The sequence below is a fragment of the Lampetra planeri genome, chromosome 49 (genome assembly GCF_965212315.1).
Source record: "Lampetra planeri chromosome 49, kcLamPlan1.2.h2, whole genome shotgun sequence".
NCBI lineage: Eukaryota > Metazoa > Chordata > Hyperoartia > Petromyzontiformes > Petromyzontidae > Lampetra > Lampetra planeri.
In genome coordinates, this window is record NC_136155.1 from 7,372,202 (window position 1) to 7,395,258 (window position 23,057).

General features: G+C 47.4%; 1 protein-coding gene across 3 annotated transcripts in view; it reads right to left on the reverse strand.

Moving 5' to 3' along the window:
• Positions 1-23,057, reverse strand: part of LOC144733928 (guanine nucleotide exchange factor VAV2-like) — a 235,553-nt gene that overhangs the window by 17,847 nt on the left and 194,649 nt on the right. For 2 of the 3 annotated variants that reach the window (XM_078615947.1, XM_078615946.1), the window contains exons 11-20: positions 20,680-20,748; positions 17,066-17,158; positions 15,736-15,818; positions 15,392-15,524; positions 7,836-7,945; positions 7,211-7,303; positions 5,919-6,040; positions 5,150-5,286; positions 2,187-2,246; positions 1,336-1,377 (exon numbers count right to left, since the gene is read on the reverse strand). In XM_078615947.1, coding sequence (XP_078472073.1) covers positions 1,336-1,377; positions 2,187-2,246; positions 5,150-5,286; positions 5,919-6,040; positions 7,211-7,303; positions 7,836-7,945; positions 15,392-15,524; positions 15,736-15,818; positions 17,066-17,158; positions 20,680-20,748 — 942 coding nt within the window. The remainder of the gene's footprint in view (positions 1-1,335; positions 1,378-2,186; positions 2,247-5,149; positions 5,287-5,918; positions 6,041-7,210; positions 7,304-7,835; positions 7,946-15,391; positions 15,525-15,735; positions 15,819-17,065; positions 17,159-20,679; positions 20,749-23,057) is intronic. The other variant, XM_078615948.1, reaches the window with a different exon arrangement.

The following is a 23,057-nucleotide window of genomic DNA, read 5'->3' on the forward strand; positions in this document are numbered from 1 at the left end:
CACCCAATAAGCATTACAGTGAGAAAATAAAAAAAACAAGCAGGCTTTGATAATGTAGGCATGGTAAGAATCGCCATCGTTGATTTTGCTTCCAAGGAATTAACCCAACCCATGCAGTGGAGGGGGACCGGGAGACAGATCAACGGCAGGCCGCAGAACAAAAAGAATAGCACCCTTATTTAGATGGGATTAGTGGCCCAGCATCTGTTTCTGAGTATAAATACTCAGCCGTCTCCAGAGGAACTCGGCAAACCAGCCTCAACAGCAGAGGGCACAACCACAGGCGAGAACACCCAGAGAGGAAGGGAGGAAGTAGGGGGGCAGAGTTCATGACATCAGGCACCACCGGGATGTCTGCAGAGCCATGAGCAGGGTTGAACACAAAGGCTCACTCGCTGGATGCTCGAGGGGTGTCAAGTAGTAGGAGGAGCTTTGGGCTTTGATGCGACTTAGGAAATTCATTAAACGAGGTAGAAATTCCTAAATAAACAATGTACAGAACCTTACAATCAGGCTCCGGGGTAGCCCTCGCAACTAGCTAAATACGTTTGAGCGTTGCAGAGGCAAAGGCTCCGGGAAGCTAAAGGGTTGAGTTCTTGCCCAGGCAGACCCCGAGTGTCTCTGAAGGTAGCCAAGTTTTTTGTTTTATATTTTTCTTTCACATTTTGAGTCCCTTGCAGAGTCAAAGACTTCGCAAAGTTCGCGTGATGATACATCACGTGGTTGTGTTGATAAAGAGTCTCGGGTGACCTTATACTGCTCTCCTTCATGCAATGATTCGGAGTATCATGCTTTTGCTGTGCCAAGGAATCTTCTATATAATACTGTACCAAGCTAAGAGGTGTCAGAGAATTGTTGACCAACGTTTGTTGCGGCATAAATGCAACTTCCCTAAGTGGAGACTTGAGTTACACGCCAAATTTGAGTGTGCAAGGAGATATTGTCCAAGCGATAGGGGGGGAAGCTATATTGTTGTCTCGTCAGCCTGATTTGACACTGCAAGAGGCGTGAAGAGGCTGGAGGTGTGTCAGACTTGGTCACGTGCAGTCTCCGCCAGGAACTGCGGCTGCCTGCACGCTGCTGACCTCCGGGCGTGAGCAACAACGGGTGCTCGCAAACCAAGCCACTCCAAGAGTCGCAGTGTGCTCAAGCTGTGGATCTAGCCGACGTGCAGATAACCCGCGAACGTGTGGCAGAGCAGCTGACGGCTAAATGGGCCGCAGCGCACTCCGGCTGTGGATCGAGCCTAACATTCAGCACATCCTTGTGGGACTGAAAGTATTGTTCGGGGAGAGAGAAGACAGAAGATGGGACATGACCTTTACTCTCACTCACCATTTTAACTGTACCTTGTACAGGTTGCAGGCCAAGCTTTGTCTGGGAGAATTGAAGAATCTCAGCTTACACACATCACACATCATAACAAACGAATTGTGTATTGTCGCGTTGCCATGAGATGTCAGCCTTGTTGATTTTTTTTTTATCACATGATCTTGAGATTTGATCATTGATGCTTTTCTAACCATGTAGTACGAAGTGATGAGTACGTCTATTTGCATGTGTACTGCAGTGCTACTCTGGTAAGTATTTTTGGATGTCAATGTAAGTTGATATTAAAGTTGTTTAGATCAAAAGAGAGAACTGTATCATGCGGTGAGATCTGAATTCTGAGACCTGACATAATTGCCGATAATTGATGAAGTGAAAATCATTAAATGTTGAAAGCTAGAATCATTGCTATTATCACGAATGATAATACATACCGCTAGACAACGTGGAAGCCAATAATAACTCCTGATTAATGCGATAATATATTAATTAATTGCTTAAATTTACGTTATCTTCAATTAATAAGTCGGAATAACTATTCTGTATGATAATCGTATGCATAATTGTCATAAATATACATACTAATCGATCATTTATTTTAATTAATAATAATTAATCAGTAACAACACGTAATAATTACATCTATTTAAATAATTGATTATTGAAGTAACATTTACACAATTAACATTAATCATTCTTTATTCTTTAATAAATATATATATACAAACACTGCGCGTTGAATGAAAGCCGTGAGCAACCTTGGGCAATCCGTGAAACTGCTGGACACGTGTGAAGAAGAGCTTCATAGCTCATCGGATTCCTCCAGTCTTAAACAAAGTTTCTGATTCTGAACTCACCACCGGCTTCACAAAGTCCCGGGGGAAGAAGCCGACTTGATGGGTCGTGAGTGACCGCCCCTGCACAGCACACAGCGGGGCCCAGCACACCGAAGAAGATCAATACAAAGGAGGCATTACATAATCCATGCGTTTGCTTGTTAGCCAGTGGCTTCCTCATCTTATCTTAATGAGATTCATATAAAACGCCTTGGTAAAGGCCATGGTAAAGGCGCTTTATATGAAGATGCCTGGTAAAGGCTCTTTACAGCAATTATATAAAAAAAATTGCACATAGCATGATAATCATTTAAAAAAGCATGTGGGTTACTGGAAATGTTGTGGTTTTGATGCAGTAACACAAGAGGGATTGATAAGGAGGGGTTTGGATAGGGCTGGTCGTAGTTGGGGGGGCGATAAACAGCTGGGAGTTTGACAGTAATCAGGCATCACATACATTTCCTCTCCTGCCATCATGTCGCCTCTGGCCTGTTTTATTCTACCCCTCTTCCCCCTGCTACGAAAAAAAACTAAACAAATAAAAATCGAATCCTTTCAGAACCGTTCTCGCGTGCAGAAAGGAAACTGGAGTATCTGGAGAAAACCCAGACGCACGAGGGGCTATCCGCTTTAAAAGTTCTGCTCAGACAGATTAGGATAAGGCATTGCTCGACCCCTATCTCTTGGCCACCTTGCGGTCTGAACCTAAAACACCTGTGGCATTCCGAGGAAGTCTCCCGTACAAGTACGAACCAGGCTCATGCCCGCTTAGCCTCCGAGGTTTGATGAGACTCTTCACGTTCATGTCAATGTGGCCGTATGTAAAAGTGAAACCCACTTTAATCGAACTTGAAACGACTAAGTGCATCGCCAATCAAGATTTGAACTTGCAACCTTCCGACACACGTACACTCACAAAAGTGAAAGGCGTTAATCGGTGATAGTGGTGCACAACCATAAATAACAAAAAAAGTCAACACATTCTTCAATAACTCTATGGCCTTAAAAGTAAAAGTGTATAATAGGTGGCGTTTCTGGTCTCATGTCTCTGGCCTCTCCATTTACGTTCTATAAAGAAGGGCAATTGCCTGTGAACGTGACCTATACTAGTTTTCCTTTTGGGGGGTGGGGTAGGTGTTATTGACAAATGTGTTGAGTGTTTTTGTTGTTAAAAGGCTGTACACACTTCCAAGTTTGCCATCGCTGTTTATTTGGCCAGCTTTTAAACACAGCACTGACTGGGTGGGACAAGAGATTTGAGCGCTGAGTTGGCACCACTGAGATCCTGCCTTCGAATCCAGTTTCAGTTTTCAATTTCATTTATTTGGTATAGCCCTGTGAGCCATTCGGCTCTTGAATTGGGTGCAACTGCAACAAACAATCCAGGCAGGTGCCTGCGGTTAAAACCGCATTCTCAAGGCCAGCAGAGGCAGTCTGATATCACCAATGGCTGTGCAAAAAAGACCCATCGCATGAAATTTAGTTCGGCACTTAATTTGGCTAAATTCCAGCTCTGAAAATAAAAAATAAATAAAATATCGGTTTGACTGCAAGCGACAAACATTACTCTCCATAGGGAAAGGTGGGAAAGTGCTGCCCCCGTACTGTGTGGACCAGAAATCACTTCAGGACATCTCAGAAGTAGTTTTGTGATGTCCGCTTCTGTGGGCCGTTCTATACCACGGGGGAGGGCGGTGGGGGGGGTTGCAGCTCTGTGAAGGCTCAGAATGGATACTTCGTGACATCACACTGACTGCAAAATTGGAATTGAAGTGGGATTAAATGATATAAACAAAAAGGGTAAAAGATTTGAGATTTAGATTGTATTCATTTCGCACCTCCGAATAGCATGGTTGGCTACGCACGTTGTGAAAGAAGTTCAACATACATTTCAGCAGCAGGGAGAAGCAAATGAGCTGTTAGGCTCGATTTCATGGACATCCCATGGCAGTGCTAAGCTTTGGTTTCCCTCATGCCCGGGATAGCTCTCATCTTGAGTCCCGTTATCCTGCACGCCTGCAGGATTATACCAGGGTGCCTTGAGCTCAGCATCTCCCCCATACGCATACCGAGTCTGACAGCACGAGCATCTGGCGCTGAAATAAAAACTTTAACACCACGCAGAGCAGCTCTGTGTGAATTTCCGAGGCAAATCACAGCGGAGCGTCTGACATCGTGAGGCATCGTTGAGTGAAGGAACTGAATATCAAAACAGTGATCCCCGGTAAATATAAGAGCTCCGGGTCCCCATCAAACGTAATCCGGCTTTGCCAGTCATGTCACTGGGTTCGTAGTGCAGTGCGCTAACCACTATGCCACCACTAATGTGCACACACACACACACGAACACACTAACACTCGTGTGCACGCACACACACACAAAGACAGCCGGCCAAAGATCCCTCACGTATATCCCACACGGGCTTTTGTTGGAGAGCATCTATGAAGGCTGGCACGGCGCACGAGAGGTTGATGTGGCCAGCGCTATGCCTGACCGCCTTTGTCTCCCCCGTGGTGATGTTTATGCACCACCCTAGGTACTTATTTAGGGCTGAGTCAGCCTGGGGGGAGGCCAAGCACACCTGATGTTAGCCATGACCGCGTGGAGGAGCGCTGCCGAAGTGACCAGAGGTGGATTTCTGGCCACACAAGTACGAGCTGCCCCCAATGACAAAGATCTCCCATGTAGCCTTTAACAGAATGTTGGGGCAAGTGCGTTTAGCGAGCACCTATGTTAGTCGGCACCGCACACGAGGGGATGGGTGGCCAGCACCATGCCCAGCCGCCTTTGTCTCCCCAGTGCCAATGTTCTTTCACATTGCACCAGGCAATCATTTGAGGCTGAGTCAACCTAGGGGAGGCCCAGGACCAGTTCTGTCACCGGTGGTGGCCGTGAGCGGCAATCGAACGTGGGTCGCTACACCACCGCTCGCCAACACACACACGCCCCACCCCACGCACCGCACGCACTCAAGTGCCCTCACCTCCCACCAGGCGGACTCGGGCTCTGCTCGCGTGAGCTCCACCATCTCGCCGCAGGACAGCATCAGCGTGGGCTGCAGCTTGAGGGGCGGCAGCGGCGCGCCCTGGTAGGCCTGCGCGGCCTGCACGTGGGGCAGCCCTGCGGCGGGCCACGGCGGAGAGCAATGGCCGTAGAGTGCGTACGCGATCCGAAGTTGCGTACGCAGGTGGGCAAGGGAAGAGGACCACAGCACAGCGCAAGTGAGAATGCGCACCTCCGACCAGCACGGTTGGCTACGTGCAGTGCGAAAGAAGTTCAACATACATACACACAGAATTGAAAATATGCTGCGAGGCACGAGATTTTTATTTAATTTTACCAGATAAGGCCCGCAGAGCTATATGGCTCTTTTTCAGAAGTAACCTGGCCACAAACGATTGCTCAACGAAGTGGCTTATCATTTGGAAATGTATAGCAACCATATCCTCTGAATGTATGTTGATTCTAAGTGTGGAGGGAAAAACCGGAGAACCCGGAGAAAAATCCAGGTGACCACGAGGATAACACGCAAACTCCAAATATACAGCAGGCATCAGCTGGGATCGAACCCACGACCTCCTGTATACCAGGTGAGGTAGTTGCCATCTCGCCAACGTGGCACCCCAAGTGTTACTACGACTGCACCACCAAGCCAACCCAACGCTCAGTTATAACGGTGACACTAGATAGATGTAAGATAGGCCACACAACACGAGGGCCACCGTACGAATGAGCTCGTGGACGAGGCGTACCTGAAGGGATCTGTCCGGGACTGGGAGGCAGAGGCCTCTGACACTGCAGGATCTTGTCGAGGCATTCCTTGTGTGCCTCCGCGCCGCACTTCTGACACTGGTAGCCTTGGTAAAACAGTCCCCTGTGCAGGAGAAACACGGAAATGGCATTATCAAGGAGGTAACTCATGGCGCTTTGTCATCTAAATCATCTGGCTGTTTCGTGCACGTGAACATCATTTTGTCAACCCACTGCCGGATGAGGGCCTCTCCACGCAGCGTAGGGAGTCATTTGGCCATACATCACCACGCTGGTCAGTGCTGGTTGGTGAAGGTGAGGAACGTTGGAGCAGTACAACAATGGATTCAAGCTACACTGCTCTCTGCTGACAAGAGCAGTCGATAACACCGATTATATGCATGGCGGTCACCAATACAAGATTGGACACACTCCAGGTGAGTTGGTCATAGGCAAGGCGGTAAAACTATAAATTGTTCAATCGAATGACGATACCGAATTGTGACAATTTAACTGCACCTCCGATTAGCAAGGTCGGCTTCGTACGGTGAGAAAGAAGCTCAACATACATACATACTTTGGGGGGGTGGGAGAAGGTGGGCGACTCATCGGAAAACCTACCAGCTGCTTATCTACAAGATATGAGCCTTTTTAAAATTTTGAATGGTGGTGTTGGACCTGAAAGTCGGGCAACATGTGTGAATGTGAGTGTGGTTCAAGCCTTGTAGTAAAGGGAACATACTCTTTGGTTCTTTCGGTAAAGTCACCTAGATATTTTGGTAAAGTCACATAGGTATAAAGTAAAATACAATTTTATTTTATATCTACGTGACTTTACCGAAAGAACCAAAGAGTATGGATTCCTGCAGTCACGAAAGCTTCAAATCAAAACAGTAAAGGGAATATTTAAAGGTGCAGCCCTGCAATTCCTTGCGTGCACCACTGCCGGCAGAAGGGCCCCTGCTTGAGGGAGCTCTGGAGACCCTCTCTCGAGGGTAATTTTACCCACAATTCCAAAGTTGGCCAGACACGTTGGAAGAGGTGGGAGCGCCCGCACTTAACCATTTACACTGCCGGGTGGACAAAGGCGGAGCGCGTTCAATGATAAACTTGCACAATCGTTTTAACTGCCGTGGCCAACCGGCGAGCTCTGAGATTGCAAGGCCAGTGCGGTGACCATTACACTCCGTGGCTGTATCCCCCCCCCCCGACCCCCATTTAAGCTTCGCCGTGGTTCCTGCAGACCACGGAGGCTCCGCGACGCCACGATCGCCTCGCACGACGGCCCACGCACTTCAGCAGCATGTGGCACACGTGGCACTCGGTTGCCCTCTCGAACGTTTGCATCTGAAACTCGTGCTGGTAGCCGCCAGGACGCAGGTTCGACCTGCCGTTACGAACAGACAAAAAAACATGATCACAAAACGCACAAATTGTCGACCGCAGAAATCGTTGCGGACAAATCTTGCCCCCACCCCCCCCCTCCCCACCACCTGCTCGGATAAAAAATGGGGGTGGCACTCACCTCCCATGGGCAGCGCCCAGGGTCTGCTAACACAAGATGCTCTCAAGATTTGTCATAAATCCAGCCTCGTGTAGTACGATCGTAAATGCCAGAAGAGGTTACGGATGACAAGTCGAAGTAAATGCGAGCTGTCCTCGTGAGGTCGCAACATTCGCTCCCCATAGGTAGCCGTTGCCTCGGGATTACATCAACACTCCAACTGCACTAGCCAATCAGCTGCCAGGAAGACAACCCCCACGCAACAAGGCCTGCACAAAGTCAGTCGCGTAACATGGCCGGCAGGTCATCGCTCCGTGCGCTTCAGACCGGTGTGTTGATAAGGTGAATAGATGGGGAGCTAGAAGTCGAGTGAGTTTAAGTTGCGAGAACAAGACAGAGCCAGAAGTTCACTCACAGCGCCATCTCAAAGTTCTTGGTCCACTTCCTCTTGAGCTCCTCGGTTTTGCAGAAGAACTGGTATCCTTCGCCGGCCATGAGCGGGGTGAGGTAGAAGCTGTGCGACCACTTGCGCACGAAAACACAGAGAACGGCGCAATCAGCACAATCACGCCATGGTGGGGGGCGGCGAAGTTGGGGAGGGTGGGGGGGTTCCTGATAAAACAACAACACTTGCAGATTCATTCGTCTGTTGGAGGACATGCAATTGGGCAAGCATGAAATTTGTGAAAGAAATGGCAAAACTGATGCTGTTTTTCACTGGCAATCGGTCCGTCCGCTGGTGCATCTTTGCCCACGTGTGAGATCGAATTTCCTGCGGATCACCCAGCCCCCCACGCATTCACTTGTCCCTCTAAATACCAGTTATACAAAATTATTAATATTATCGGAACATAAAAACTTTTTTTAACATATAGCAACTCTTAGGTTTTTCTTTTGTAGTAGGGGGGGTAGCATTTAGATCTCAGCGTTAGGGAAGTTTAATCAGGGTAGCTTACCTAAATAAAATGTAAATGAAATAGCATTAAGCTGCGTTTGCACCACAGCCACCACGGATCACCTGGAAGACCGTCACAGACCAGCTGGAGGACCGTCATCTGGTCTAAGACTGACTCTGGTGTGGCCCAATCAGTTTCAAAGACAATGCATATATTATCAGAGTATGTTTTTTGTTTGCATTCTGACCACAAGTATTGTGGTTAATGCAGACAAGATTCCTTGTAAAAGGTTTCAGTTTGGTGTTTTAACATCTGAACACCTGTTTGTTGCCAGAAAAAAGGGGAAAAACTATTCTCATATTTTGGTACCGGCAAAGGAGGTCCCATAATTGATCGACTTAATTGACGTGAAATTAAAAGAGGGGGGGAAAAAATAAATGATTGAATAACTAAAGACATAAAGATTCACTAAGGATTCACCATCTCTGAAAAGAAATAGCCAAGATTATACGTCTATAACCGTGCCAGTAATGGCTAACTTGCGTAACATAAAACCAAGCATCAAATGTTATTGGCAAGGGCAAAGTTAATTCAATTATTGATATTTTAAGAACCCGAATGTACTCTACGTCTAATGTGCCTTTTGGTTGTGTTTAGCTCCAACCAAAATCACTTTAGAATTCATCTACAGTTCCGGGAATAGCATAGGACATCCGCCAACTGCCAGATTGTGTCACTAGCGTGCACGCGCGTTTATATTTGAAACACACTACATGAGCTGTTCAGCAAAGGGATACAAATCTGCATCGTTACGGTAACTCCACATTGCTTTTTTTCTGACAGCTCGTGTGATTGGTTGAGATAGCCCGTGTCAGCGGTCGGATCTAGACACTTCCCATATTTTAAAAATAATTCAGTGATTTTTTTTTTCTCTGGTAAACATCACTAAATGCCAGTTTTTAGGGTCTCAAGGCGTGTGGGGTGTGAGGGTGTTCCATTCTTTGGCTGCCATTCCGTCATCATTTTCGTCCATCGGCCTTCATCCCTTCGAGATATGTCTCCTGCCCACAGCCCGTTGCACGCCTATAAAGTCTCAATGAAGTCTCTCCATTTGTTGCCCTGATCCGTGTGTTCCATTTTCTGTCTCACTGTAGTGTGATTGCATGCTTTGTGTGCACTCCTCGGATGTCATTGCTTTCCACCTCGTGTTTTGCCACATTGACCCTATGGTCAACTGCCTTCCTGCAACTACACCCTCTCACTAAAAGACGAAACAAAGATCCCCCGTATAATCTTAATATACTGTTGGGGCAAGTGCTGTTAGCGAGCACCTATGAAGGCCGGCACGGCACACGAGGTGGTGGGTGGCGAATACCACTCATGGCCACCTTTGTCTCCCTAGTGACAATGTTTAAACATCGCACCAGGTACTCATTTGAGGACCTAGGGGATGCCCAGGACCACTTCAGATAATCATCACTGGTGTTGGCTGTTAGTGGGAATCGAACCCGGGTCGCCGGGTTCGAAGCGCAGCGCGCTAACCGCTACACTACCGCTCCCCACACGATTTCACTACGCCTCCATTCACATTCACCTTTAACCCAGGCGGTCACATGGCCGAGGGGCCGAGCGGCAACGCGTTTACCACTCGCTGCAGGGTTTTGCGGGTTCACGCCTTAGCGGCCAGCCTGGTTGATATTACACCGACTGCTTCACGGTGGACGTTCAAGCTCCCATCACGATATTTGATTGAAAGGGAAAGTCACGTGTGCTGGCATTGTGGTCCAAAGTGCACATAAAAGTCACGAATGGCCCACAAATTAGTTAACTGGGAACAACCGCGGAGCAGCATCGCCCCCCGCTGGCAGACGAATGCCCAATTGCAAGCCGGAGCGATCACAATTTGTCTGAACTGCAAAAGGCCGCAGGGATGGCCGAGATGAAATGTGCAATTTAGCCGCTTTGAGCTGCCGAGGCATTTAGCACCCTCTGAATGTAGATCCTAGTCCTCAATAAGTATCCTCAGATTTAGCAATATCACACCCGCTCTCCACCCCTTAGTGACATAAGAGGACATCCGCCATAATTCTCACCCACGCATGCAAACATGACCAAGTCTCCCCAATACTCCGAACCCTTCACTGGATCCAAACGCAGTCCTTAAAAAACTACAGCGACACATTCGATGTCTTCAAGACCCTCCACGGGCTCACACCCACCCCGCCTACCTCTTCCCCTCCCATCTCACTCTACTCCTCTTCACTTTGCTCCCTCAGTGCCGGTACATGTGCATGTATAACATACATAACTCTTTGTCAATCCCCTGCGGATGACGGCCTCCCCACGTCGTGCGGGTCACGGGGGTTAAGGTTGACCGTACTTAATCACACCGCTAATTATGGTCTGGTGAATGCTGGAGCGTAGAAATACAGGAGTGCTATTTTTTTTCTACACTGCCCTATGCTGCCCGCCACGTAGCCCTGAATCCTGTAACACCTTGTTGTGCATGGTGGTTACCCACCCAAGCAGTACCCAGGCTCAAAACCTGCTGAGTTTCTTACATCTGATGAGATTGGGTGCATTCCAGGTGACTTCGTAAACGGGCAGGGCAGGTATCCATGGAAACCACCGTGATGCCGCACTATCAGTTGGATGGTACTTGGGCCCCTCTCCAAATTATTTGCATAATGGGGTAATTACGCTGCAGGGTAATGAGGAGATAATGAAGCCTTAGATTTATATACGATTTAATGATCTTCTTTAATTACCAATAAATATTTAAACATATGCCAAGTGCAATGGAAGGCGCAGGAGCATGTTCAGACCGATAATTAACTTGCACCGCATACTCACATCCACGGCACGTGTGTGGATGTGCACTTAAAGGCGCTTTCCCTGCCAATGTCTTGCTCGCACCACCAGCTGGCGAAAGGGAGTCCGCTGGAGGGCGCTCCAGAGAGCCCCTCTAGAAGGTCATTGGCCAACTCTACCACACTGGCCAGACCTCTTAGAAGAGATGTCAATATCAAAACTTTACCCCACCACGTGCGACCTGCCGATCGACGAACACACCCGTTTATACTGCTGGGTGGACAGAGGCGGAGAGAGAATTGAAGAAACTCGCCCATTGGGTTTATACTGCTGGGTGGACAGAGGCGGAGAGAGAATTGAAGAAACTCGCCCATTGGGTTTATACTGCTGGGTGGACAGAGGTGGAGAGAGAATTGAAGAAACTCGCCCATTGGGTCAATTGCCGCACTGGGAGATCGAACTGCAGACCTCAGGGTTGCAACTGCAGGATGCAAACATTGACACCGCAGCAGCGACCCCTAACGTGTGGATGCTCCACGCGCAATCATGCCAGTCAACTTTAGAACAAAAGCCACCAGGTCTCCAAACAGGTTGTCAGGCAAGGAGGGGGCACTATACCACAGCAGGCAAAGCTTACTGGCGAGGTTGAATGCGTGTTCTAGGGTCAAGGAGGACATTCGGGCAAAGATTCAAGACGTGCGATGGCGGCCGTGACGCTGCAGTACAGAGTCAGGGGACACGTGAGAGAAGGGATATTGGTACGAACAGAGTTCAATCCTTTGCCGTGTTTTAATTCCCCCACATGCTCATCCCAGAGTCACGTCACGCGACGAAAAATCCACTTGGAAATCTCGCCGAGCGGTATGACCCCTGAGTCGAAGTGGTGAGGTGTCACGTGACCTCTGCAGGAAAACCCTTAAAAGCGGTGGCATTTTTATATTTTAAACCAGTGGTTCTTAACCTGGAGATGCGAGATGCCCTTTCTGGCCATATTATTTCAGAAGGTAAATCGTCAAAACACAACTTAAGCAGGGGCACGTAAGCACAACTTACTTTGTTTCATCAAACCCTACGTATTTATTAACATTATAAAGAAAACATTTAAGATTGATACCCAAAGGGGTGCAACGCCGGTGAAGAACCACTGGTTTAAACTGTGGCGGCGCATGCTTCCATGCTGTCCCGCAATGAGACGGGTGCCTGTCGCATGACGGCCAAAGCGATGCTATTATTTTTAGAGCTGGAATTTACGCGGGAAAACAAATGTCATGTTACTGGTCTTTTTAACGCATGGGCTTTCGTGACCAACATTGCGATCCGTAATTAAATGGTGTGTGTCGTAAACCCTCCTCCACCCAACACAGACAATTAATAAAGTCACGTGAAGCAACCGTGCGTATTTATTACTGCTTCAGCAGCCGGCACCATCAGGCAACTGTCTGTAACTACCAGGGAAACGTCGTACACAATCGCTCAATGTTCTGGCTTGCTGTCCAAAAACACACATTGGTGGTACCGTTGAAGCAGTAATAAATTGGCCACGTTTTTCATCACGCGACAGCTTTATTAAGTGAACATGTCGGGTGCAGGGGGTTTTACGACACACATTTTACTCACACAGCGATCTGACACTAAAATCTATGATGAATCACGACACTGGTCTGTCTGCGCAGTCCTTGGTGACAAGGCTGAGGCCCACAACTCACTCTACTAGAGGATCTGTTCTTTTTTTATGACAGGCAGTGAAATCCGGCATCAAACCGCAGAATTCTCAAGCATTGCCTGAACCCAGAATTCTGCTCCCAGAGCCACCCAGGCACCTCTCGTAGCAAGAGGACGTGGTGCAATGGTAGGTGGATTCCTCAACTCACAATCAGAAGGCCGTGAGTCCAAATACCGGTTGGAGTTCGACTTAGTCCATCATCATCATTCCTCTGGGGTTGATACAATAGGTACCACATTGTAATAAATCAACAAGTTGCTATGCTAAAGTTAGAAACGCCATTTGGCATAATAATGTGGAATTTCCACATCCGTTTCAGGACTGCTGACACCTTTACTTTGCGTGGCGTACCGCAAGAGGTGGAACAAACAGTTTCTAAGCTGGCTGGTTTTAAAGGGAAGGATCGTCAGAAAAGTCATGGCAGGATTGGTAGATCCACAGGGGAAGGGATTCCAACTCCACCACATAAAATAGAAGACTCCAAATTTAGAGCACACGGCCTGAGGTTCAAAACATTCCTCAACAGGTTGGGCCGTGCTATGTCAGAGGAGGGGGGGGTGATGCACGTTTGGACTCCCCCTTCCCCATAGATCTGCCATTCGTAACAAAATGGGGGAAAATCATTTCTCCTTGGAAATTACTTTCCACCAATACGGGTCACAGGTTGAATGGATGACAGGAGAAGAAAATGTGCAGTGAGAGTTTCAAACAGAGTGCTTAAAGGAGGCAACCAAAACAACGAACAGCGCTTATGTTTGTGGGTACAATACCTCGGCTGTGCCTCCCAGTGCTGTCCCGCAATGAGCCTGAAGCTTCATCAAGTGGGACCTCAAGAGTGGCATTCATAGCAAGCCCAGTGGCATCGCTGTGGCCGCGGTTCGAGCCCGGCGTCGTCCTGGTTAATACTGCGGGTGCATGAACCACGAACGTTCACCGTCTCTGCTTCACAGTTAAAGATCCTGTGACGTTGTCAGGATAAAAGACAACGTGTGCCAGCGGCACGGTCCCAATGTAACAAATTTGAAAAACTGCCGAGTACCATGTCTGGTACTGGCAGACGATACCCGCCTCTGAGACATGGCATCTTCACGATAGCCTTGCACTATGAGAATGGCACAAATGACAAGTGTACTACGACATTATTATAACAATTATAACGTCTAAATTTTGACTTAAAACTTCCGTGACTGCAAGAATTCATATGCTTTGGTTCTTTCGCTAAAGTCACGTAGATAGACAAAAATAATAATAAAGTGAATCAAAATACCACGACGTTTCGAGCAAAGCTTAAAAAAATTATAGAAGATGGTGGATATACAAAGAAGCAGATTTTTAACTTGGATGAAACAGGCCTCTTTTGTAAGAAAATGCCCTCAAGGACTTTCATGACGACCACTTGTGTTGCGATCGAAACGTCGTGGTTTATTTTATTCACTTTATTTTTATCATACTTTTTTCTATCTACGTGACTTTACCGAAAGAACCAAAGAGTATCATTATAACGTCTCTTCTATACCGTTGAATGCAAAGTCAATGCCGTGGTGCCACTGGAGCATTATTACAGAGCTCCAGACTGTCATTTTAAGTATTTTTCTTACGAATGAAACTTCAAAACTCCCTTTGGACAGCCACGTCACAAGGCCGAGGTATGTATCTACATCATAAGAGCTGTGTGTATATTCTGCTTGATCTTTTCCTTTAGAGCAAACAACCAAAGGCAAGCGCTGACCCTGGGTGACCAGCACTGAGCATCGCACGAAAAAAGCAACGACTTAGCCATCGCAGAGAACAAAATTGGTGCACGTGCCGGAGACAGGCGAACGCATGAGTGCACCAATTTTAATCGCCGTGAGTTTACGCAAACGTTCACAGAACCCTTGCTCACAACGGTCAGACATTGGAGCCTTAGTTAATCAAGGGCACGAGGAAGTCAAGTAATTTGGGTCTTTGAACCACGACCATTATCTCTCCCTTTGTGCCTTCGTCTGACATTCTGAGGAAGTCCTCATCGCGAATTCCTCAGCGACGAGCTTAATGGGCGGCTGAGGCAGCTGACTTTGGGGCCGCCGTTTAACTCGTGTAGGGGAGCGCGAGAACAAACAGAACAAGCATCATGCTGCAGCGGCATCGCATTTACGGCGCGTTGTTTTTATGCTCGCTTGCTTTTGCCGCTGCCCCTATGCCGACGAATCGCCACGTCCAGGCCAAGCGGCGGTGCGATCGACCGACGGGCAAAGAACTACGGAAATTCACGCCGTCGCGGCCAGGCCCAGCGCTTGCCCATGCACACGGAGTGGGATCGCAACAGTGCTTTACTCACCACTTTGCTCTGTCTCTAGGTGGCAAAATACGCAAAACACAAAACAGGCACACAATCAGCTCAGCACAAGGGAGTGCCGGCGGGGGGTGGGAGTCTCCGACGCCATCCCCCGCCGCAGTGACGCTACGAAAAAGGTTCGTGGGGAAAAAGTTTTTTTTATCTGAGTGCGGTGTGCGCTGTGGAGAGTAGGGGCGCGCATGGCCTTTACAAGCTCGCAGTACCTTTCGCGAATCTTTGTTGCTGGTCGGGTCGTTGGTGATTTTGTATCTGGCGAGCTCCAGGGAATGTTTGAGCTCGAAGTTATCGCCCTTCCTTTTGCACATCAAGGCAGCCTTGTCGAACAGGAAGACGTACCTGTGGATTTTACGTGGCGCGCGAAGAAAAAACACAATTCAAGTAACGTGTATATGTGCGTTGAACTTCTTTCGCACCGTAACGTAGCCCACCTTGCTAATCCAACGTGCGGAGGAAGGGCGACAAAGTAGGTACATGAAAAAACTTTACACATCATGGCGCATGTCAGAATTCAAATTGCGAGCGAGGTAAAAGTGGTCTCGACAGTCACCTCTCCTGTTTGGCCCTGCCCACTTGTAACACCTTGAGATCACCATCCATCTTGGGCTTCCCGTAATCCAACAGAGTATCCACCTTAAACCGCCAGACCACAAACGAGAGACCGACGATCCAACAGATTTCATCGTAATCATCATCATCATTATTATAAACATCATCATCAGTCACTTTCAATTAACTGTAACACATACTTAAGTGTGGCCTACACAGAGATGCCCCAAATTAATGATGTATGTATGGTGAACTTCTTTCGCACCATACGTAGCCAACCGTGCTAATCGTAGGTGCGGATGTTAGGGTAGAGGTGGCTGCCCTATGTCCAGTATTACCTAAAACATGCTGAATGTCATCATCTCCTGAAAGCTAAGCAGAGTTTTTGCCTGGAGAGTGCTCAGATGGGTGACCACCATCCATAATACGTATTATAGCTGAGGATCTGTGGTGCACAGCAGAGGCCGGTGTCACAAAATAAATACGGTACAGTTATTGAACTGTACTTATATGTGCCCATGACTATGCTCCCCCCGGGCCTTCACCAACCCGCACCAGCCTGACGAAGTTATGGTCAAACAGTCTCCACTAGCCGCACGGCGTGAAGAGGCCCTCCTCCCGCAGTGGACTGCCAACGTGGCTGTACATGGGGTGAATGTGGAGGTGGATGGGGAAGCTCAAGGAGCTCGTCACGGTTGTGGTAAAATATTGAGAGGGCACTGCCGTGAGATGCTGGGTTGAATCTAGGCAGCCACCTGTGATTAAACCAGATTCACACATTTAGCAAATTGGTGGTCTCATCCTGATCCACGACATCTGAAGAAACATCGCGTGAGGCCATCCCAGCTACAAAATGTAAACTACTGCTCTCACCTGCATTTAATTAATGAACCTTGCCCTGCACGCGGAAATATAATGCAGCGCCAGCAAGGTGACAACACTGTCTCTGCAAGCATTAGTATTTTAAGGGTGCCACGGTCGTTGGATGTTAACTACCTCGCCTAGTAGGTCGTGGGTTAGATCCCAACCCTGACACATGTAAATTTGAAGTTGGAATGTTTTCCCCGTGGTCGTGTAGATTTTTCCCCGCGTTTGTAAACACGCGTTTAGAGCGTTTGGAGTATTTGGCTGCTTAAAACATCCACATTATAAGCCACTTTAGTTGAGATATCGTTTGTGAAAGCCAGGTCGCTCCTGAAAAATATCTACATAGCTCAGTGGGCTTTACTTGGTCAAATAAAAAAAAAAGTTTTGAGTTTAGTTTACGTGTACGTTGGTTATGTCGCAATCAACATCATCATAATCATCGTCGTCGTCGTCGCGGTAACAACCTTCAAGGAAGAGTCGAAGCTTCGCTGAATCTCCACGATCTGCTTGAGGGTCTCATTGTCCCTCTTCACTTCGTTCAAGTACATGGCCAGGTCCTGCAACGTTGCCACACAGTCACGGCCGGGGTCAGACAGAGGGCTTCGGCTTGTGGTGCGCCGTGCATTGATGTGGCTCGTTGAGCCACCAGGTGGCAGGATTTGACAGCTAACCATGCATCCCTCTTTTCGACGCCCAATAAATGAGGCAACTTCAAAGTCAGCATTTCAACGTCATTCTAATAACGCGGTATTTTATGAGCGTTCCTCTCCTAGCAAGCAAGGTGGACACGTTATCTTTTGCCGAATTTACACTCCGAATTTGTTGAAATACGATGCACAAGTAAAAACCCAATTCATGATTATATCCACACGTATGTCGAAAAACCTTGGAACTGAGATTCAAATACCAGACAGATATCCCGATGATGAGTATGCGCTAATTATGCATGCGTCTATTGATATAAATTTTCACGCTCCAAATCATGCAAGTGAGAATCGAGCGTGAATTATTCATGGGCTTTATACAAATCATCGCGACAATATAACCTTTTGCGAATGGCCTCTGGAATAATGACCTCGGGGGCGTGCGCACCATAACCCTGCCTCACTATTCGAGGATAATTATTATCGGGTGATAATTATTGGGGGATAATTATTCTTATTTTAACTCGAGAACCCAGGACAAATTCAGGAATCATTAGCCACTGATGTCAGCCATGGACTGGGGTTGAACCAAGGCAGCTGGGTTCATAGTGAAACCTTCAAGCCACTTTGCCACTACTCTCTCCCCTTTGCCCTACATACGTCGTACAATGCCCTACTTACCATGACCCTACATTATGTATAATGGATATAAATGTGCTTAAGTAATATATCACGTAAAAGCAGGCAATATTTCACTTCACGGTAATAGATAAGCTGTAAAGTCTACACTCTACTACAGTCTAGACTTTACAGCTCAGTTTTTACCAGGCAATTGCAGAGAGCCAAACCGGGCCATAAACGAAGTTATACAATCCCTAAAATCCAATGGCAATACCCAACAAAATTGCTCGTGACAGCACTGATGTCCAGCATTGTCAATAATGGAAAAGACAAAAAAAATGCTACTGACAACAACTGTCCCCATAGCTAGTCGTGGGGGTGTGATACCACCTTACGCCCAATTACACGTCACCTCAAAATACAAAACTGATTCTCTCTGAGGCAGCGCTAATCTCCCGTTCACAGCCCTGAGCCGGTTTGGAAATTCCACAATACTATGACAGGGTGTGAGCTTTTTCATAGAACCACCGTTGAATTTCTCCACAAGCCGCTCGCTCTGTGAGCCACTCGCCCACGACTGGCGGATTAAATCCACCTCTAAGACACAGCGCGCCCTCGTGATAACCTTGCACGATGAGAACGGAGCCAATGCCGAATTAACTTGATCCTCATCATCATCATCATTGTTATGACTCAAGGGTAACCGGGCTGCAGGGCGATGTGGGTAACGGGATCTGCACTGGAATCAGATGACAATGTCCGTGCACATATACTGCTACCTTATGTCTGTAAACAAAAAAGGTGCGTGAAGAAATGTGGATAATATTAAAAGGTCGGATATGTGGACACCTAAAAAAACGATAGTTACATCAATCTATGCCAAAAAACAAAGAACAGACTGATTTACACGCGAGGAAATGCTTCCCTCTGCTTGGCACGTGCAGTGAACAAATGTAGGCAAGATCAAGTAATACTAGAACACTGTCTAACTGCACGTCTATGCAGGTCACCATACGTTGATGGCGATCAACAAGAACAGGCGATTTTTGCACTTAAACACGGCAGGATGTACGTACATTATGTACGTATATTCTTTATGTTGATTAACCAAACCAATACATTATGTACGTACATTCTGCCGTGTACATTATGTACATACATAATGTACATACATAATGTACATCATTACGCTGATGAACCAAACCAATAATAGATATCCATTGTAATTTAATGAATACATTAATTCCCCCCCCCCCCTCGCACAAGTGACGACATCGCATGCATCCCTCTATTAAATACCGACACAGGAGGGTGTCTCCACAACTCTGGCTGTCGCCTGACGAGGCTGGTTGTAATTGCTGGAGAATCGTCGTCCTTGAATTGTAAATGTTGTGGGTTTACTCTTCAACACGCCGGTGTGTGCTGAACGAGCAGCGAAATGGACATGTTTTGTTTACGTGCCGAAACTTACTATTGGCTGTGTCGGGTGTTGGCGGGTTTAACGACACATTTATATTTACTCTTTGGTTCTTTCGATAAAGTCACATAGGTGAAAATAATAATAAAAAAATATATTAAAAAATTTAAATAAAGTGAAAACAACTAAATTAAATCACGACTTTTCGGGCGCAACACAAGCATCCTTCATCAGGTGGGGATCACATTTATATTTACGCGATCTAACCCAAAAAAAAGACTACTATGAACAATATTGGTCGCGAAAGCCTACTATTAAGTGTTGGACTAAGATGAAGCAAGCACCACTTCACGTGTGAAAATGTCGGACTGTGAACATCTGTAGAAAACAACAGTCACGATATCGTATACAAATACTGCAATGGGTGCGAGCGGTTAACTAGTCAGGTCGGTTACGTGACGAGATGCAATATGCGAAGTTATAATGTATATCTAATGACAGTCAACGAATCCGTAATGTGGTGTATGCGTGGAGGGGGCTGACTGCGCTGATTTCTAGTGAAAGATTTGCACGTTTGATTTTTGTTGCTTGAACTGCAAAGTTTACCGACAGTTGCAAGCCAACAAGAGGCTTAACTCGAGGCCATATCACCACATTCGTAGCATGCGAAATGCTCTTTATAGTGAATATTAAATGCTACGTACAAATTCAATGTCTTAAAAGAGCAAATGTAATTTGCATAATGTATTTAAATGTACTCGTGCATCTTACATCTACAGCAAATAAATTGCAGACAACATTAAAATTGTACATTATTCAATAGCATAGGTGAATTAAATATAATCATACAGTACACACGGAAAACGATTATCGAAACAAATAAGTTATCTGCCACAGATCTGAAAAGGGCCCTCTTAAATGCATTCTGAGATTCAGTCGGGTAAAATAATAAAAATGTTTTATCCACAATTGTATCCCGATTGTTCTCTTGGCTTCACGCCGTGAGATGAAGAACCAAATGTAAACTCTCGCAGAGCAAGGCTACCCCTTGCATTAGACAACGGACGGTGGAAGTTGACATCAAAGAACTACTTCTGAGACCCCTTCAATTGACCTCCGTTCCACACAATAGGCGGTGGCACTTTCCCATCCGCTCTGCCACTCAAGGTAATGTTGATCACGCGACAGTCAAACTGACAATTAAGAGCTGAAACAAATTAAACGCAACAGGTATTGTAGTTTTTGTTGACCGAGACCATAAACTCGCTGCGCTTGAGATCCTGTCTGATTTTAAACCCAAGATCTCAGCAGTAACAGCTCAGCACTCTGAGATCCAAACCACCAGGCCATATCTTATTCCCGTCGAGTCCAACTGAGCGTGTCTCCATTTGCGTACCTCCATAGCGTCCAGGGCTCTCTTCACTTGTGCCTTCTCTGTCTGGTCCGTCGTGTGTTTATGCAGCTCCTGACATCCAAGTACACGTAAAAACACACACACGCATATTCATTCATATTTATTCATACTCCATTGTAGTGAACATCTCGCCATTGCCTGGAAGGTTCGATCCCAACCCTGACGCCTGTATATATATATTTTTGGATGTTCTCACCGCAATGTAGCTCTTTGCCAGGAGCGACCCGGCTATCACAAATGATAGCTCAACGAAGCGGCTTATCACGTGGAAATGTATAGCAGCCAAATACCCTAAACGCACGTTGATTCTAAATGTGAAGGGAAAAACCCGAAGACCCGGAGAATAATCCACGCGATCACGGGGAGAACATGCAAACTCCAAATCAAAGGCGTTAGGTTCGGGTATGAACCCACAACTTCCTACATATCAGGCGAGGTAGTTCGCATCTCGCCACCGTGGGCTTCCATAGCCACTTGTAATCCAAGTGGGATTTTCCATGTTGGGCTGTGTGTGTTTTAGCATTTCTTCTCGAAAGCTTTCACCACGCACTACTTCGAGCATCTTCACCTAATCAACGCCTGAAGATGCCCGCAGTAGGGCGTGCCTAAAGCTTGAGAGAGTTATGATTAATAAACATGATTAACCACACGTATATTTTACAAATGGTACGTAACATTCGATTAAGAACTCGGGAGGTGCGGAGCCGGAGTTCAAAATCCTTCAAACGCCAGCCTCAACGGGTGAGGGCCTCAACAGGTGAGGGCCTTAACAGGTGAGGGCCTCAAAAGGTGAGGGCCTGAACGGGTGAGAGTCTGGATGGGTGAGAATCTGGGTGGGTGAGAGTCTGGATGGGTGAGAGTCTGGATGGGTGAGAGTCTGGATGGGTGAGTGTCTGGATGGGTGAGAGTCTGGATGGGTGAGAGTCTGGGTGGGTGAGAGTCTGGGTGGGTGAGTCTGGATGGGTGAGAGTCTGGATGGGTGAGAGTCTGTATGGGTGAGAGTCTGGGTGGGTGAGAGTCTGGATGGGTGAGAGTCTGGATGGGTGAGAGTCTGGGTGGGTGAGTCTGGGTGGGTGAGAGTCTGGGTGGGTGAGAGTCTGGATGGGTGAGAGTCTGGATGGGTGAGAGTCTGGATGGGTGAGAGTCTGGGTGGGTGAGTCTGGGTGGGTGAGAGTCTGGATGGGTGAGAGTCTGGATGGGTGAGAGTCTGGATGGGTGAGAGTCTGGATGGGTGAGAGTCTGGGTGGGTGAGAGTCTGGGTGGGTGAGTCTGGGTGGGTGAGAGTCTGGATGGGTGAGAGTCTGGATGGGTGAGAGTCTGGATGGGTAAAAGTCTGGATGGGTGAGAGTCTGGATGGGTGAGAGTCTGGATGAGTGAGAGTCTGGGTGGGTGAGAGTCTGGATGGGTGAAAGTCTGGATGGGTGAGAGTCTGGATGGGTGAGAGTCTGGATGAGTGAGAGTCTGGGTGGTTGAGAGTATGGAGGGGTGAGAGTCTGGATGAGTGAGAGTCTGGGTGGGTGAGAGTCTGGATGGGTGAGAGTCTGGGTGGGTGAGGGTCTGGATGGGTGAGAGTCTGGGTGGGTGAGAGTCTGGGTGGGTGAGAGTATGGAGGGGTGAGAGTCTGGATGAGTGAGAGTCTGGGTGGGTGAGAGTCTGGATGGGTGAGAGTCTGGGTGGGTGAGGGTCTGGATGGGTGAGGGTCTGGGTGGGTGAGAGTCTGGATGGGTGAGAGTCTGGGTGGGTGAGAGTCTGGATGGGTGAGAGTCTGGGTGGGTGAGGGTCTGGATGGGTGAGGGTCTGGGTGGGTGAGAGTCTGGATGGGTGAGAGTCTGGGTGGGTGAGAGTCTGGGTGGGTGAGAGCATGAGCCTTAGGCAGCTGCTTGAAGGTGGATGATGGTGCTTGGATGCTGCTGCTGCTGCTGAGAATGTGCAGTGAAAAAGAGAGAGATTCAGACGGCTGCAGGTGCAGACAAAGAGAAAAGTCGCTCAGCCAAGACAGTCCTGGTTCCTGCTCAACACGCAGCCTGACTGGAAAAAAACACACTTGGAGTGTCTCTACAGAGCTGGCAGGAAGTAAAAAAATTAACCCGTAAAAACAAAGTTTTTCACTATAAATCCTTCATATGCGTGGCATCGGTTTTATTTTATTATTCATTTCTGTTTTTCTTGAGTAAGAGTGTCCTTTTTATCACATTGGTATTTTAAATTAAATGTGAAAATTTGTTTTCCTAAAAAGTGGAACATTTTGAGATTTTTTTTTTCACGAAAATAAATTGTCACGCACAACGAGTCTTTGTGCAAAATTTCAGCTCGATTGGATCACGGGAAGTGGGTTTAAAAACGACCGAAAGATTTGCACG